This window comes from Ahaetulla prasina, chromosome 1, assembly GCF_028640845.1.
Source record: "Ahaetulla prasina isolate Xishuangbanna chromosome 1, ASM2864084v1, whole genome shotgun sequence".
NCBI classification, from domain to species: domain Eukaryota; kingdom Metazoa; phylum Chordata; class Lepidosauria; order Squamata; family Colubridae; genus Ahaetulla; species Ahaetulla prasina.
Window position 1 is genome coordinate 59478969 of NC_080539.1, and position 15907 is coordinate 59494875.

At 36.4% G+C, this 15907-nt stretch overlaps 1 protein-coding gene across 4 annotated transcripts in view; it reads right to left on the reverse strand.

The window, feature by feature from the left end:
- Positions 1-5697: 5697 nt before the first annotated feature.
- Positions 5698-15907, reverse strand: part of GPATCH2 (G-patch domain containing 2) — a 100898-nt gene continuing 90688 nt past the window's right edge. Inside the window, exon 10 of one of the 4 annotated variants that reach the window (XM_058165419.1) lies at positions 5698-8493. In XM_058165419.1, coding sequence (XP_058021402.1) covers positions 8324-8493 — 170 coding nt within the window. In that variant the 3' untranslated portion in view covers positions 5698-8323. The remainder of the gene's footprint in view (positions 8494-15907) is intronic. The other 3 variants (XM_058165417.1, XM_058165418.1, XM_058165420.1) reach the window with 3 other exon arrangements.

Consider the following 15907-nt stretch of genomic DNA (forward strand, 5'->3'; position numbering starts at 1 on the left):
TCCTAGGTTGTTGTTGTTGTTGTTTTGTCTCTTTCGAATGGTGTGTAAATGTTGGATTTACATGCCATTGTCTGGTATGTAAACATTGTCTGGATTCAGAAAGAGATTTACAAAGCCAAACTAAACTAGTATGAGAGAAAGAGTAGCTAAGAAGTAATCTAAACTAATAGAGATTCTGGAAGTGAACTGTGCTGGCTTTGAGGTTCTGAAGCTATAGGATGCAGTTGGCCATATGCCAGAATAGCAACAAGCAATGTACTTGTTAAAAAAAAGACTCTTCCATAGCTTAAGCCATTCTGCTCTTTAAGCTATGCTGGTGGAAAGAACAATCTTAACTGTAGATGGGTACAGGGAGTCCTTAACTTACAACAGTTCATTTAGTGGCCATTCAAAGTTACAACAGCACTGAAAAAAGTGACTTATGACCATTGTTTACACTTATGGCTGTTGCAGCACCCCCACGGTCATGTGGATGCTTGACAACTGGTTCATATTTATGATGGTTATGGTGTCCTGGGGCAGTGGTGGGTTTCTACGGGTTTGCCCCAGTTCGGGCAAACCGGCAGTAGCGGCGGCGGGAGGCTCCGCCCACCCACTCGGATGTCATCACAGATGCTCTGGCCATGCGCAGAAGCGCAGCGCGTGCACTCCGGATACCGCACCAGTAGCAAAGATAAATAGAACGCACTACTGTTCTGGGGTCACGTGATCACGTTTTGTGACCTTCTGACAAGTGAAGTCAATGGAGAAGAAAATTCACTTAACAACGGTGTTACTAATTTAACAACTGCAGTGATTCACCTAACAAATGTGGCAAGAAAAATCATAAAATGGGGCAAAACTCACTTAACAAATGTCCCCCTTAGCAACATAAATTTTGGGCTCAGTTATGGTCATAAGTCAAGGACTACCTGTATTTGTTTTCTACCAAGCTGCTAAAAAAATGGGGTGCGACTTAAATATATGCTTTAGATCCTGACACCTATAATCCAAGTGCTTCTTCTTTTTTTTTAAAAAAAAACATGCTTACATTATTAACTTCTTTGCAAAATATTTGAAAAACTTATTCTGGTTAGATAAGAATATCTAACTGTGCTTGAGCAGGCTAAATGCATCCTTTCACCATCACAGATGGTGAAAAGTTAGGCTTTTTCCACTGTTGCTTTCTAGCAACTAGTATTTAAGATGTACTGATTGTTATATGGTGTGCAACCATATAACAATCAGTACAGCTACAATATAGTAGCTGCTGGTATCTTAATCTCCATGGTTTTTTTTTTACTTTTCTTTGAGACTTAACTGGGGGATATCTTCACATCTGATTGTGGGGGTTTCCATAAGTTAACTATATACAGCAGAAAATATTTTACACACACACACACACACACACAATCTCAAAATGTAAATAATATTGCAACAACTAAGAAAACAAAAACATATTTTCCCACGTAATATATATTAGAACTACCATCTGTTTTTATCCTATTATATTCTTTATCCCTCTTGGTGTCTGGTTTCCCATTTCCCAACAACCACTTCTGTTTTTTCCTGTCATGGATTCAGAGTGACAAGATACCTGCCGATTGGTGTATTTTTGAGAGCGGTGAAGATAACAAAAGGCAGTGCCAACCTTGTCGGTGATATCATCAGTAATATGGTTGAAAGAAGCATGGAAAGCTATTTAGTATGGATGTTAACTATATTTCTATTTAGTATAGAAGTTTAGAATTATAAAATATAGAAAGTATAGAAATGGATATCCCAAGTAATATGGTTCTTTGGATTTTTGGCTTATAGGACCACTCCACTTTCAAAGACAGGTATATTAAATTTGCGATGATATTGTTCTTCCCAACTTCAGTATTTTTCTAAGGCAATGTCATCTTTACTCAAATAAAGAAACAACTGCAACGGTGATTAAGGAAAAGTGACAGTGTATCTGGAATTTTTTTTTTTTACCAGAAGTACAGTCTGACCAAGACCTAAGGTTTCTTTCTACCCAACTCTTCAGGTTTTCTGCATTTTGGTGAGGGAAAGATGAAAACAAGAGACAATGTAAACTGAAAGTGCAAAGGAACAGTTTCTCCAGGAAAAAAAAAAACTTTACAGCTGCTTGACATTCTTTTTTCTTCATATGCCCAGAGGGTTGTCATGTCGTGGGGAAAATAACTTTTACAAAGCAAATGTTAACAGCAAAGCATATCAGATACACACATTTGCAGACCTACTCTAGGCATATTTTACCTGGGGAGAATGAAACTCTATCTGAATCATTTCATAATGCTTGAAATTTCAAGGGTATATCTATACTGTATGATTCCTTGCTGTCTGTTTTCTTCATTGGAAACATGAGCTTACCCATACCTTGTCTGTTTGATTGCAATTTACTGAAATAATGCAAGTGACTAGTGTCTTAATATTAAGACAGAGAGGTGCATCCTTGGCAGCCACTTGTTTTTCTTCCATTGAACTCTTTCCCTACATGTCCAGATATGCTGCCTTATTATGGTGGGGGCGCTTTGGGCTTGGATGACTGAAGAATGCTTGGGATATATACCAAAAGTTCCCAGCAGGGTCAGCCAAGGCATGAAAGCTATCCAACTAAAGTACCTATATCGGATAGCAATCTATGAAAAATGGTGATATAATGCCAATTATGGACCCCGCTGCTTAGGATGTTTCAGGGAATGAATCAGGGAATGAATCAGTGGTAAAATCTAATTTTTTTTACTACCGGTTCTGTGGGTTCCGTGGCTTTGTGGGAGTGGTGTGGCTTGGTGGGCGTGGCAGGAGGAAAATACTGCAAAATCTCCATTGCCTCCCCACTCCTGGGGGAAGGATATTGCAAAATCTCCATTCCCCCCCCCCAGGGCCAGCCAGAGGTGGTATTTGCCAGTTTTCCGAACTGCTCAAAATTTCCGCTACTGGTTTTCCAGAACCTGCTGGATTTCACCTCTGGAATGAATGCTGTTTGTGATGCAACTAAACCTTATGATATCTAGTTGTTGAAGTTGGCATGAAAGAAATGAATATCCTAACTGACTTAAATATAAGAAGAAAGAGGAACGTAATTGGACTTGCAAGATTCTTTTGGTATAACTAATCACAATAAATATTTTTAGTTTTCCTATAGAGGTCTATTTAGTTCCTGATCAGGTCTATCTAGTGGGGGTATTAAGTCAGAATAAATGGAAATTTCCAAGTGAAGCCAAAACTTAAGAGAAAACAAAGCAACAATTTCAGGGAGGATTTTAACAAATAATTTTAGATACTGCTAGAAGAGATGAGAAGCAAGTATTACAATAAATTGCTAAAGACATCGAAAATAGAAACAGCCTTTGAAAAATGAGTCTTCCAAAAGTTCCCTGAACTCATAAAGACGTTCCAACCTTGAAGTGGCATTGAAGGACACCGATGGAGAGATAGTAACTAAATCAAAAAGGACCAGAGAGAGATAGATGTATACTGAAATTCTGTGCAGTAGAAGTATCAGCATCGAAGATATTTTAGAAGATTTTTCCTATTTGAAAAAAAAAAACCCTCTTAATATTAGTAAATGATTAAATCTGGTCAGTACCAAGCTAGAAAGCTACAGCAATTGATGCAATTGAATATCTACAGAAAAGTAACAGAAGAATCAGTAAAGATTCTAGCCAAACTACAGCAATGTTACTCTGAGAACACTACTCTGATAGCTGAACATGCAAATGATCTAGCAATGAAAGTTAAGGAGCACAATGAAAAAAAATGGGAATAAGATTATATATGAAGGCTAAACTAATGACAACAGGTATAGCAATCAGCCTTCTAAATTAAAAATGAAGATATTGAAGTGGTAGATAGTTTCTGGGTTTTTTTTTAGGAATGACTATCAACAGTAAAAGAACCAACATCTAATAAATGCACTGCAGATGAGCACTTGGTAAGGTAACAATGAAGACTTTGAAACAAGTGTTATAAAGCCATGAACATGTCTATACTTATAAATATCAGAATCCTTATATGTATATGATGTTCTCTATGACATATCTGTACTCACAAAAATAAGGATTGTGTTTTCTGTGATACTCTATGGAAGTTGCACTTTTTAAGAAGCAGGACAGAAAGATTAGTGAGTGTTTTGAACTTTAGAAATTGTAAAGATTGTTGAGAATACCATGGATCCTGAGGAAAAAAAAACACAGAACAAATCAGTTTAAAGTTCTTATTTGAGGCATAAATACCAGGCTCTAATTAACATACTTTGGACTCATTGCATGAATATCTGGCTCCCTTGACAGATCTATAATACTGGGAAAAATGGAAGAAAACAACCAGAATGTAGCAGATGAACTCAGTTACTGCCAAAATGGGTACACAGTTGAAAATCTAAGAGACCTGGTTGGGAAGATCATCATGGAAAAGATAAATCTACCAAGTCACCAAGAGTCAATATTGACTTGAGGGCATCTAATTATCAGCCACTGAACAATTCGATAGCCATTCAGAAATCAGCCTGTTCTTGCTGCAACTCAAGCTGCAATAATGAGTGCTTGCTCCATTCACAAGTAGACTCGGGGATCTGAATTTCATTATCTTGAATATTATTCTGTACACTTGAAAATGGAGAGTACCCTACTCCTGCTGTGGACCCTGTGTCATCTGCTACATTGTAGGGCCAACTCCTTCTTGAGAATTTGGAAGAGTTCCAAGGATTTGCAATGAGAATACAAGAAAAAAATATGTAAGAATTTTAGTACCAATTCTTTAAAACTGGTCACTGAGTTTGTCACAATGATCTGGATAGGTTGATGTGCCAATAATAGCAAAGATAGAAGTGTAACATCTAAATTCTGATTGGTTCCTGGTTATGAGAGAGATTTGTTCCTAAGTCAAATTTGTAAGTTGAAGAATTATTTAGTGTCACTCAAATGATTATCACATCGTTTTGGATAGTCCTGACAGCTAGCCTAACTCTGAGAATGTCTGCCATAAATAATCAGCCTTTAAAGGCCTTCTACCTTGATGGTGGCTCACCAGATAGAGAAGATCCCACCCCAGAATACACATTGTCTTGGTTTTTAGCTTTTCTATTTAATTCCTCCTAATTGTCTTGCATTACTTTACTTTTTATCATTTTGTTAGCTTCCCAGAGTCATTTTAATAGTGAGATGGGCTTCATAAAACAAACAAACAAACAAAGGCAATCATGACTCTCCAATCCATTGGCTGTGTCAATGTGGTGATGGGGGGTAAAAATATGACCTTTATATTGAGTTGAAGATCATCTACTGTATTTCCCCAAAAATAAGACTGGGTCTTATATATTTTTGCTCCAAAATATTTGAAAAACTAGATCTTATTTTGGGGGAAATACGATACTAAATGCCTCCATCTGGCCGACAATCTTAATTGGGGCTTATTTTGAGGGTAGGGCTTATATTACGAGCATCCTGAACAATCATGCTAGGACTTATTTTCCGGTTGGGTCTTATTTTTGGAGAAACAAGGTCATGCTTAGATATTTGGGTGCATTATCAAGCACAAGGAGGATCTTAATAGAAAGTTCCTTGGCCATGCAATAACATTCAACACTAGGACAGAATGGTTCAAGAACCAATCTTCAAAGGTAGCACTTGTAAATCAAGACTTTACATTTGCCTTCTAAATAATGAGAAGAGATGCTTTAATGATGTAGCAATGTTTACTGATTTAGGGAGTGATACACAAGCAAAGTCTTGATCTTGAAATCCCCGGATGTATCACCCTGAAATAAAAATGCTAGCCTACTTTTCAATACATTACTGGTTTTTGGTGCACTTTTTTCCTCTTGTAGATCACATATTTTTTCCCAAAATAAGTCAATCTCATCTACATTAATTATTTTGCCTAACCAATAACCTCCCTCATTAATTTATTTCAACATTTCAGAAACGTCAAATGCAGCATTTATATCAACACTTTCTGCTTCACCTTGTACTTTAATATTCTGTAAACCTGCTCTCATTCTGGAACAATTGAACTAACCCCTATTTGCAACAAATTCCTCATCACAATTACCTTCACTTGCTGCATGTGAATCTTTTAAATCATTAAAAAGGCTTCAAGCTTTTTCTTGTAATAAAGGCTAATATGCATATTACTCTGATTATGATAATCAAACCAAATTATCAATAGCCTTTCAATGATTAAATAACTGCATTGTTTAGTAATAATTGTAGTTTCCATGAAGGCAGGGTCTTTCACATGCTCCATTATTCCCACTTTATCTTTCAAAATTGTTCTGATCATTGACGAATTGTAGCCTAATATTTTTCTAGTGATCGGTGGTGTTTCATCTCTTTCTGTTCACTTTATTATTGACACTTTATTTTCACACAATAGTTTGCTTTTTCTTTGATGCATCTTCAGTACTTTTAGCAGCCTTCCACGTTGGAAGCATGGTTACAAAGGTAAAAAAGAGAAAAATTAACGCCAAATAAAAAGTTATACACTCCACACAGTGCTAATGACAAAGTGATCTCCTTCCTCAAGACAACAAACTGCTGAAGCCGCACAGTTTTCAAGAGCATCACAAAGTAGCACGAGTTCATTATGAGTTCATAATTATTAATTACTGCATTTAACTTAATTTTTTTTAATATAATAGACTTTATGGCAATTCATTCATAAGTACAAGTTCCCTGTAAGTCGGATGTTCTTAACCTGGGAACTGCCTTATGATCATATTCTGGTAGGAGTATTTTAATGAATTCAAAGGGCAATTAGTTTGGGGAGCAGATATGCCATTCTAGCATAATAATTAGAACACATCATTAATGCATTGATGGAAGTCCTCTTTAATGAATTTGAGATGTCAGCACAATGACAAGTCCAAAGATTAAGTATAATATTGTTAATCTTATCAAAAGGTTGTCTGTTTTACTATTCCCTTTGCTGCTTTTTAAAAAATTTGTGCCTGGGAAGCCTTCCTTCTCACTAGCAGGCACCATTTGTCAATTACAGAAATAGTTCCCAAACTAACACGGATGGACTCTAGTTAATATGGTCCCAGTTTAAATCCATCCCCTCAAGTTAGACAATCAAGTTAGACAGACAGTGATATGGTAAAAGGTGACAGTAGGTTTAAAATCTTTATTTTAGAAAGAATACAAGCTAAGACACCAGAAATCAAAATTTAAAAAAAAGTTTAAAATTGTACTAGGAGGGCGTGTAAATAAGAAAAGAGAATTGAGTTACCTGCTGCAAATGTTGGAAGACAAATTCATCATTTGTCATTTTGCATTTCTCATGCAAAATTGCACATTTTGAAGCAAGAAGCGATTTATGCTGATCTAGAGAGATTGCATAATACTGAACCATTTAGAAGACCCAATTGAATCAAAGCTGTATAGAGTCTGATGGCAATATTTTAAAAACGAGGGTGCATCATCTGAGGCTCCAGGGCTAAATGTGACCCCAAAATTTGATGTAGCACCTGTTGCAATCACAATTATTGTGCCCAAAAGTGAGAAGTATTAAATAAATAGAAGGTCATATTACTTGTATGTAATTAATTTAATTATATACACACAATTTAATTTAGGCTTTGCCCCTAATGTTTTGTTCTATGGGCTGGGGGCATCTGTGGAGAGACAGGTATCTATAGCATAAAAATATTCCGTGCCACAGAACAATTGAAACCCCTTACCCTGTTAATATTCATTACATTTATCACACCCATATAAAAAAAATGACACTGTTAACCCCATCTAAAGAGTCATATGCTGCCTTTAGCTCAAAGCATTTTGTGCATTTCAATACAAAAGGTAAACTCTGGTCTCTTTTCCTATTCTATTTTTGCCTCTTATTACAAAAAGAATTCTGCAACCAGACTTTCTTTTGTACTACCCACTAGAACTTTTTGGAATGAATGTGAGAAATGCACCAAAATGCTTCCCAGAAAAGGCGCCTTAGTAACAAAGCAGCTTTCCAGAGTAAAAGACCCATGTTAAAACCAGCAAAGGATAATGGGTTTATGTATGGTGTTGGCAAGGCTTTTAAAAAGTGGGAGGAGAATTTAATCATTTCTTAGAATTTTTGACAATGTAACTAATTAAGATCACAGACAATTTAAAAAAAGGTACAATTTAAAAGATAATTATTATTACACACTCAGGATTCAAAGATTAGGACTGTCCTAATGACTGGCCCCACACAGCTTTAACAGAAAACAATGAAGCGTCTCTATTTAAAAAATTACAGTAAGTATCACTGGATGTTTTGGCAACGAATTAGAATGCTTTCAGATATTCAAAGTTCGAATTAGTTTTGTTGATGTCTGAACCAGCAGTTGGAATCTCTGTCAGCTGAATCCAAGTCCAAGTCCCTTTGGCCTCTGGATTGCCCGAATTGGTTCAGCTATCCCTTTGCCATCTGGCCCAAGGCCTGTGCCAGGCGTCCATCCCATGCTTTGGAGCATCCGATTTCCAATGTTGCTGTCTGAGATTGGCTGAGCATTTTCACCAACAAACCCTGAGACAAAAAGGAATATTCAACATTAATCAGTACAATCACATGAATAAGAATGAATGCTAATTTGAAAATAGTATAAACTGATTTCCATCTTTATTTCAAAGAAAATGCATTATATGAATGTGACAATGTCATTGCATGATGTATTTTTGTTAAACATTCCTTACAGCCGAATGCCTATGGAGATTCTCATCCAGGCAATTGGACTTTCTGGTTTTTCTTCTTTGAAGACTTTTCACTTCACATCCAAGAAACTTCTTCAGAGCTAAAGAAGCTTCTCGGATCAGAAGCGAAATATCTTCAAAGAAAAAAACCAGAATGTCTTCAAAGAAGAAAAACCAGAAAGTCCTCTTGAAAAAGCATCTTTGGGACTCCTTACAGCCAAACGCTAGAAAGATTTATATAAATTACAGAAACTAAACTTCAGTAATAGAAGTAGAAATAGATAGTATTTTTCATGATACGCCTCTATCACACCTATTTAAATCGATATGTTAAATCTATATAGCATTTCAATTCTGAAAAGATGCTTTGAAGTGTATAAGGCAGAAATGTTTCATATGTCTGCAATCCTTTCACGGCTGCAGTTTTCTTGGGATTATGTGGTTACTTTACAGAGATGTAGACAGTTGCTATGCTTGTGCACGTGAGCTCTGAAACACTGTTTAGGTATCAAAGTGTTGCACAGCTTAAATATTACTTGCAATATGAAAAAAAAAATGAAACATTCTATGGTCTATATGTAATAAATCAGGGGAATTCCTTAAAAAGAGGGAAAAAGGGGGCAAAAAGAAAACAAATTTGCAATTTAATTTTTATTTCAAAATAATGTGATGTCATTAAAGGTAGATTTCTATGAAAATTAAGGCATGCAATTTTTCTCAACAGCTGTTGGTATAGGTACATTCTGGTTAAATAGAGCACTAGCATTCAGTGCCATACCCTTTATTTTACAGAGTTTGCTATGAATTAATTTAATTCCATCTGTATGCTAAAATCAGATCAGAGGTCTAATGCTGCTATAGACTTCACATCTGTTTAATCATTTTAGGATACAGCAGCTTGTTGAAGTTCACACTTTATAACTACGTAGTATTTAAAAATGGTAAGAATATTTTAATAGTTAGGGAATTTCAATAGGTCTTAAACTGAAAAGAACGTCAGAAGTATTGACTATATTCAATATACGAAGTATTTTCTAACATTTATAGCTTTTGATTTGTCAGTTTTTAAATGGTACTTTTAAATGGACTTTTGAAAACCAGCTGAATACAGAACTGGCCTTAATTAAGTAAAAATGTCATTTTCAATATGTGTGAATCTTTAAGTCCTAGCGCTACAATAGAAAATAATCTTCATTTTCATGTCTGTAATCAAATTTATGCTGCTTTATGTTTAACAGAAGATTGATGATGCCATTCAAAGTATGCTTACCAGGAAGAAAAACTCACTCAGGATGGGCAGGTTGTAAATACTGTACTCCTAGGCCATAGGAATACAGTTTACAGGATTATGCTTTTTAGAAGAACACTACACTGAATACATTTAAAAGATTCAAGATTGGGAGAAAATGCCATTTTCATGGGATATAATGTTTGGTTTAGATGTTTGCATTTTTAGAAAGAAACAACCGTTACTTTCATGGACTTTATGCATATATTTCATGGCTAGACAGTTATATATATATATTTGTACACTGCATTTTAATATTAGATTAGAGCTTCTATTAATTAAGAACACTTTAAGTGATTAACAAGTATATGAATAAAATAATTAATTTGGAAAGGAATGTTTTTGCTTTTAAATAATTCAAGTGTATGTCACAGCAATACTAGATCTATACAAACACCTTGCCATATGTTAAAAAAAAAAGAAACAGAGTACAGATTTGATGTACTGTTCCCAATTCCCAAGTAGTAGTTTTTAATTATTCAGTGTAACTGATTGTCTGATTGTCTAACAGGACACTTCTATGCCCACCTTGTTCGGCTTCTTAAACTCAGCAGAAGCTACTGCAATAAAATAGGAGCTATACACTTATAGGACTGAAGCTTTATAAGCAACTAGGCAACCCATGCCCTATTGCATCATCATTTAATCATCATTTCCTTACCTGAAACAGAATGTCCTTGGGTGGGCAAAACAGCAGCTGAAGTAAGAGCAACTTTTGACTTCCTGCCAAATTCCCCATTGAGTTTCTTTGTGGGAAGCTGACAGGGAAGCCTTTCCTTTCCTTTCCTTTCCTTTCCTTTCCTTTCCTTTCCTTTCCTTTCCTTTCCTTTCCTTTCCTCCCCCACTCTTTCCCTTGCTTCCTTTCTCCTTCCTTCACTTCCTCAAATCTAGGAAACTTGTAGGGAGAAAGTCAGTGGGGAAGCCAGGAGAAAGCTGCAAGTCCAAGGTCAGCAGGCAGGTAAGTGGCTGCTGCTAAGTGGGGGAGGGAGCAAATTGTAGTCAGGAATGGTATGTGGGATGCATGAAAGGTGTGCAAAAGGGTTGTAAGGGGTATGAGCATGCACCAGAGATGAAGTGCAAATGGGTGGTACAGGTCAGGAAAAGTTCCAGTGTGTTTGAGATGTTGTGTGGGGCAGGAGCTACAGTGGGGGTGCAGGTAAAGAAGGGTGAGAGTTATGGGGTTGTGCAAGAGATCTCTCATGGATCAAATGGGGTGTGCAGGGAGAGGTGCAGAACAAGAACAATGCATGGGAGTCACAATGATGTATAAAAGCTGTTGTGCTGGTTGGGGATGATATGGGTTGGGAAGGGTATGGCGGAGTACTGAAGAGGTATCATATGGGTCAAGGAAGGCACACAGTGCGGGTCAGGAAGGGTGCATGTATGGGGGTAGGCAAGAATGGGTTAGCGAAGGCATGAAGGGAAAGCAACATGAGTTGGGGAAGTTGGCACACACGTTGAGGAAGTATGCAGTGGGTGGCTTGGGCCATGAAGGGTACATGGCTGTTCCTTCTTCCCCTTTCCTTCCTTTTTTCCCTTTCCTTCCTTCCCAGGAAGCAAGTAAGTGGATGCTGCTGGATGGGGGAGCCATGGACTGTGAGATTGGCTGGGAAACTGCCATGGAACATTGACAATGAAGCTCACATGACCACAGCAACAGTACAGCAGCCATCAGCAGCACTGAAGCAGCCACAACTTTTCCAAATTTTAATCCAAATAATAATTCCCTCAACACTGTCAAACTATTTACTAAATCTGCACTACTATTAATCTTCTCATCGTTCCCATCACCAATCTCTTTCCACTTATGACTGTAACTTTGTTGCTGGCAATCCTTATGATTTATATTGATATATTGACCATCATTTGTGTTGTAAATGTTGTACCTTGATGAAGGTATCTTTTCTTTTATGTACACTGAGAGCATATGCACCAAGACAAATTCCTTGTGTGTCCAATCACACTTGGCCAATAAAAAATTCTATTCTATTCTATTCTATCCCTCGGTCCTGCTTTTTGGACATATTCTGTAAGTTAGCCCATTTGAGATACTTTAGTTCAGAATAGTTGCCCTAAGATGCACTGTTTCACCCAGTTAAAGGTCATGATGAAAGTTGTAGTAGCTTCTCTTTCTTTTTCTGTATTGTCTCACCTTACTTATTTAAAACTTTTAATGATAAATACATATAAAAGATGATAAATTAAACATTTTACCATAGCAGAATTCTATACTACACTGGATCAGTTTTGGTTCTGATTGCCTCTATTTGTAACTTTAACATACATAAATTTAACCAAGTTTGCACACTTATTATTTTCTTTTCCAGCACTTCTAAATCCGAAATACTTTAAGTCTTCTCGTAGATGGAATTTTTTGGCCAATCTACATGATCTGACAACTCTAACCTTATCCTGGGTCTCACTTATGCCTATCATTGCTGAAAAAGTCTTTCTGTCTTAAATTCCCAGGGAGCTCTGTGGATGGTAATTCACTTGAGTAATTGGCTCAAGAGATGAAAATCTTGTAACTGCTTCTCTTAGCTACTAATCTATCCAGCTGACTGCAAGCCTAATTGGCAGCTTGTTTAGTAATTTGGCTTCTAACGTGTTGTATTGATGTTGCATAAACAACCAATGGGAAACAGAGAGATACATGCTGCTTCACTTATAACCTAGTATACCCTTTCCTCTATTCTCTGAAGACATTTAAGATTCAGAGTATTACTATCGGTTCTCTGTTTGTGACTGTCAAAGCAACCTGCAAAATACAAATGTTTAAAATGCTAGGCTTTGATTTTTAATACAGGGAAGCTGTGTATCTAGCTGTACTCTCAAAAGCATGCACTATCATTCTCTGCTATTTTCCCCCAGGGATCCCTTACAGCAAGCTTTAAAAAAAAAGACTAATCTTTTACAGAAAGGTAGATTTCTTTTAACTATCAAGATGCATGTTAATTTTTAAACCAACTCTTCACTATTAAACAGAACTATTCACGTCTTCTAGGTAACTAGTAGAGATTTAGATTCCTTCTCATGGAGCTATGCCGATACATTGGAAGGAACAAATTCTCCCTTACATAGAAGTCCGCTTTGTTTCCATATGTATAATTTATTAATCCACTTCTTTTGAGATGGGTAGCATGAATTCATATCAATTGCTATAAGTATTGAGGAAGCTATCATTATATATATTTCTTAGAGTGTTGTGTATCAAGATGTTCTTTTTGCATTAGTGTTTCACCCCTGTCCAGATTCCTTTTGTTCCATCATCATTAAATCTCATCAATAACATATTTTGAGACACTGGGACAGAAGGCAGAAACAATGACCAGGTAAAGTCTTTTCCTTTTCTCCTTGTGAACCAAGTACAGATAGTCCTTGACTTACGACCATAATTGAACCCAAAATTCCTATTGTTAAGTGAGACATTTGTTAAGTGAGTTTTGCCTCATTTTACAACCTTTCTTGCCACAGATGTTAAGCGAATCACTGTAGTTGTTACTAACAGGGTTGTTAAGTGAAGCTGGCTTCCTCATTGACTTTGCTTGGCAGAAGGTTGCAAAAGTGGGGCTCACATGATCCCAGAACACTGCAACTGTCATAAATATGAGTCAGCTGCCAAGCATCTGAATTTTAAACACATGACCATGGGGATGCTGCAATGCAAAGTGCGAAAAGGGGTCACAAGTCACTTTTTTGAGTGCTGTTATAACTTTGAATGGTCATTAAATGAACTGTTGTACATCGAGGACTACATATATCCAAGTAAAAATAGCTCTAGGTAATTCTTTGCAAGGTAATAGTCTCATTTCATTCACAGAGAGGGGCTCCTCAGGGTGCCATCGGCGCGACAGTGTCGTCTGGCGACACCCAGGGGAAGGGCCTTCTCTGTGGGGGCTCCCGCCCTCTGGAACGAACTCCCCCCAGGACTTCGTCAACTTCCGGACCTCCGAACCTTTCGCCGCGAGCTTAAAACCTACTTATTCATCTGCGCTGGACTGGGTTAGTGTTTTAATGGGTTTTAATGGGTTTTAGTTCTAAATTTTAATTCTGGCCAATTTTAATAAGTTTTTTAACTGTATTTTAATTTGTATTTATAGTATTGTATTTTTACTTGGCTGTGAACCGCCCTGAGTCCTTCGGGAGAAGGGCGGTATATAAATTTAAATAATAAATAAATAATAAATAAAATTTACCCACTGAGGAGACAACATATTTTCACATGTCCTACTACCTGCAGGCCTATATTTTAGGATCCCAGAAAATGTACACAATTCAATCTCAGTCATAAGGGATACTAATACTATATAACTGAATTAATACCTAGTCTCCATAATACAAAAGCCAAATGAGAAAAGGCTTTACATACAGGTTAAATGAAAGATGGACACTTGAGTTGCCAATAAAATGAGTTACATTGTTTTGGCACTACAAATATTCAATTCTGCTTGTTAAAGACAGCTGGCCACAACTAGCATTTGAATTTTAGCTGGGGAAAAAAATCTATCTGTTTTACTCTTCTAAGGACTGTTTTATACTTATAGGAAGACTTTTATAATATGTATGATTTTTCCCACGCAAATTGTTTGTCTTCTAGAATATGTACAAGTGTGTGAAGCACAGGCAAATTAGATAGAAATCTAATAATCCATACCTCAAAGCAAGCAGCTACTTTGAAAATGTGAGCATGAGACTTCCAATGGAAGAAATGGTGGACAAGATGGCTCTGAACAGCAGAGCTGACAGAAGAGAGAATGAATGAGCAAAATGAAGAGCCAGTGAGTAGACAATTCCTCTCTGCATAAGGAGAGAATTTGAGATAGCCAACAAGTGCTCTAGGCAGTTGTTTCTTGCAAGAAGACTGCAAGATTGTGGTTTCTCTGGTGGGTTTAGGATACTGGCTGTGAAATGACATTAGGTTTGAATACTACTTTTCTTAATCACTTTTCAAAATTGCCTGTTAACTGCTTTTTGGCTATTAGAAACTTTGGATGAATGCCACTGAGTGAGTTTCCTTCAATCCTCAGTGAAAGAAAGTTTTAATTATAAGTTTAAGGACTTAAAACATTTTTAATAAAGCAAAAGGCTGATTAAAACTGATTTTAGGAAGTTACAAGTGGACTAAGGGTCCAGATAAATTTTGATCTAAATGCTGACAACAAATTAATTAATGACTAATTAATTGGGGACTGATATTTGTATTTACTTGCCCCTTCCTCCTTGTGAAAAAAGTGAAGTTTCTGTATATATGGTTGTGGGCTCTTCTGATGGTTGCTAATGATAGACAGAAGGAAAACTTAAGTGCAGTATTCAGGGAAAAATCAATTTAGGATATGGGGACTACAGTCTTTAGGAATGTTATTGATCAGTAAGATACAGACAGATTTCATATAGTTCTTAGTCACATCTGATGAATCTGTATCATGCTTATATCAAAACCAGTAGATAACTTTCAATAAAACCCCTACTCTTGCAATAGAGTCTGTTAAAGTCTCCTTTGAAGGTTAGTAAGTCACCAAAGATTTTCAGAATATCCTTCTATATCAGGTAATTTATTGCTTTTACTACTAATTTGTTTGTTAAGTATTTATTGCTAAACGACTTAGGGCTGCCCTAAGAACACCAAAGCATCTAGTTATATCCATATAGGTTTTTTAAAAAACATAGTAATCTAACGTGTGAAGAAAATTGCATTTTGTTTCAATGCTTTGTTGCTCAATTTTTAAACAGAAGCTTTATTTAGACTTTATCTTAGTCAAATATTTTCTGCTCGCAGGAAAGTATAACAGAACTTTCTATTCCAGTTATTGACTGGAATCTTCTAACAGAATTCACCTTATTTTCTTTGTTGCTTTAGTTCACCTTTACAGATGACATTTTTAAACTATAAAATGCTCTTGTCTGATAAAAGTTTCTTGCTTCAACAGTTTTCTTTGCTGTATGATAAAATCTACATCCTTTG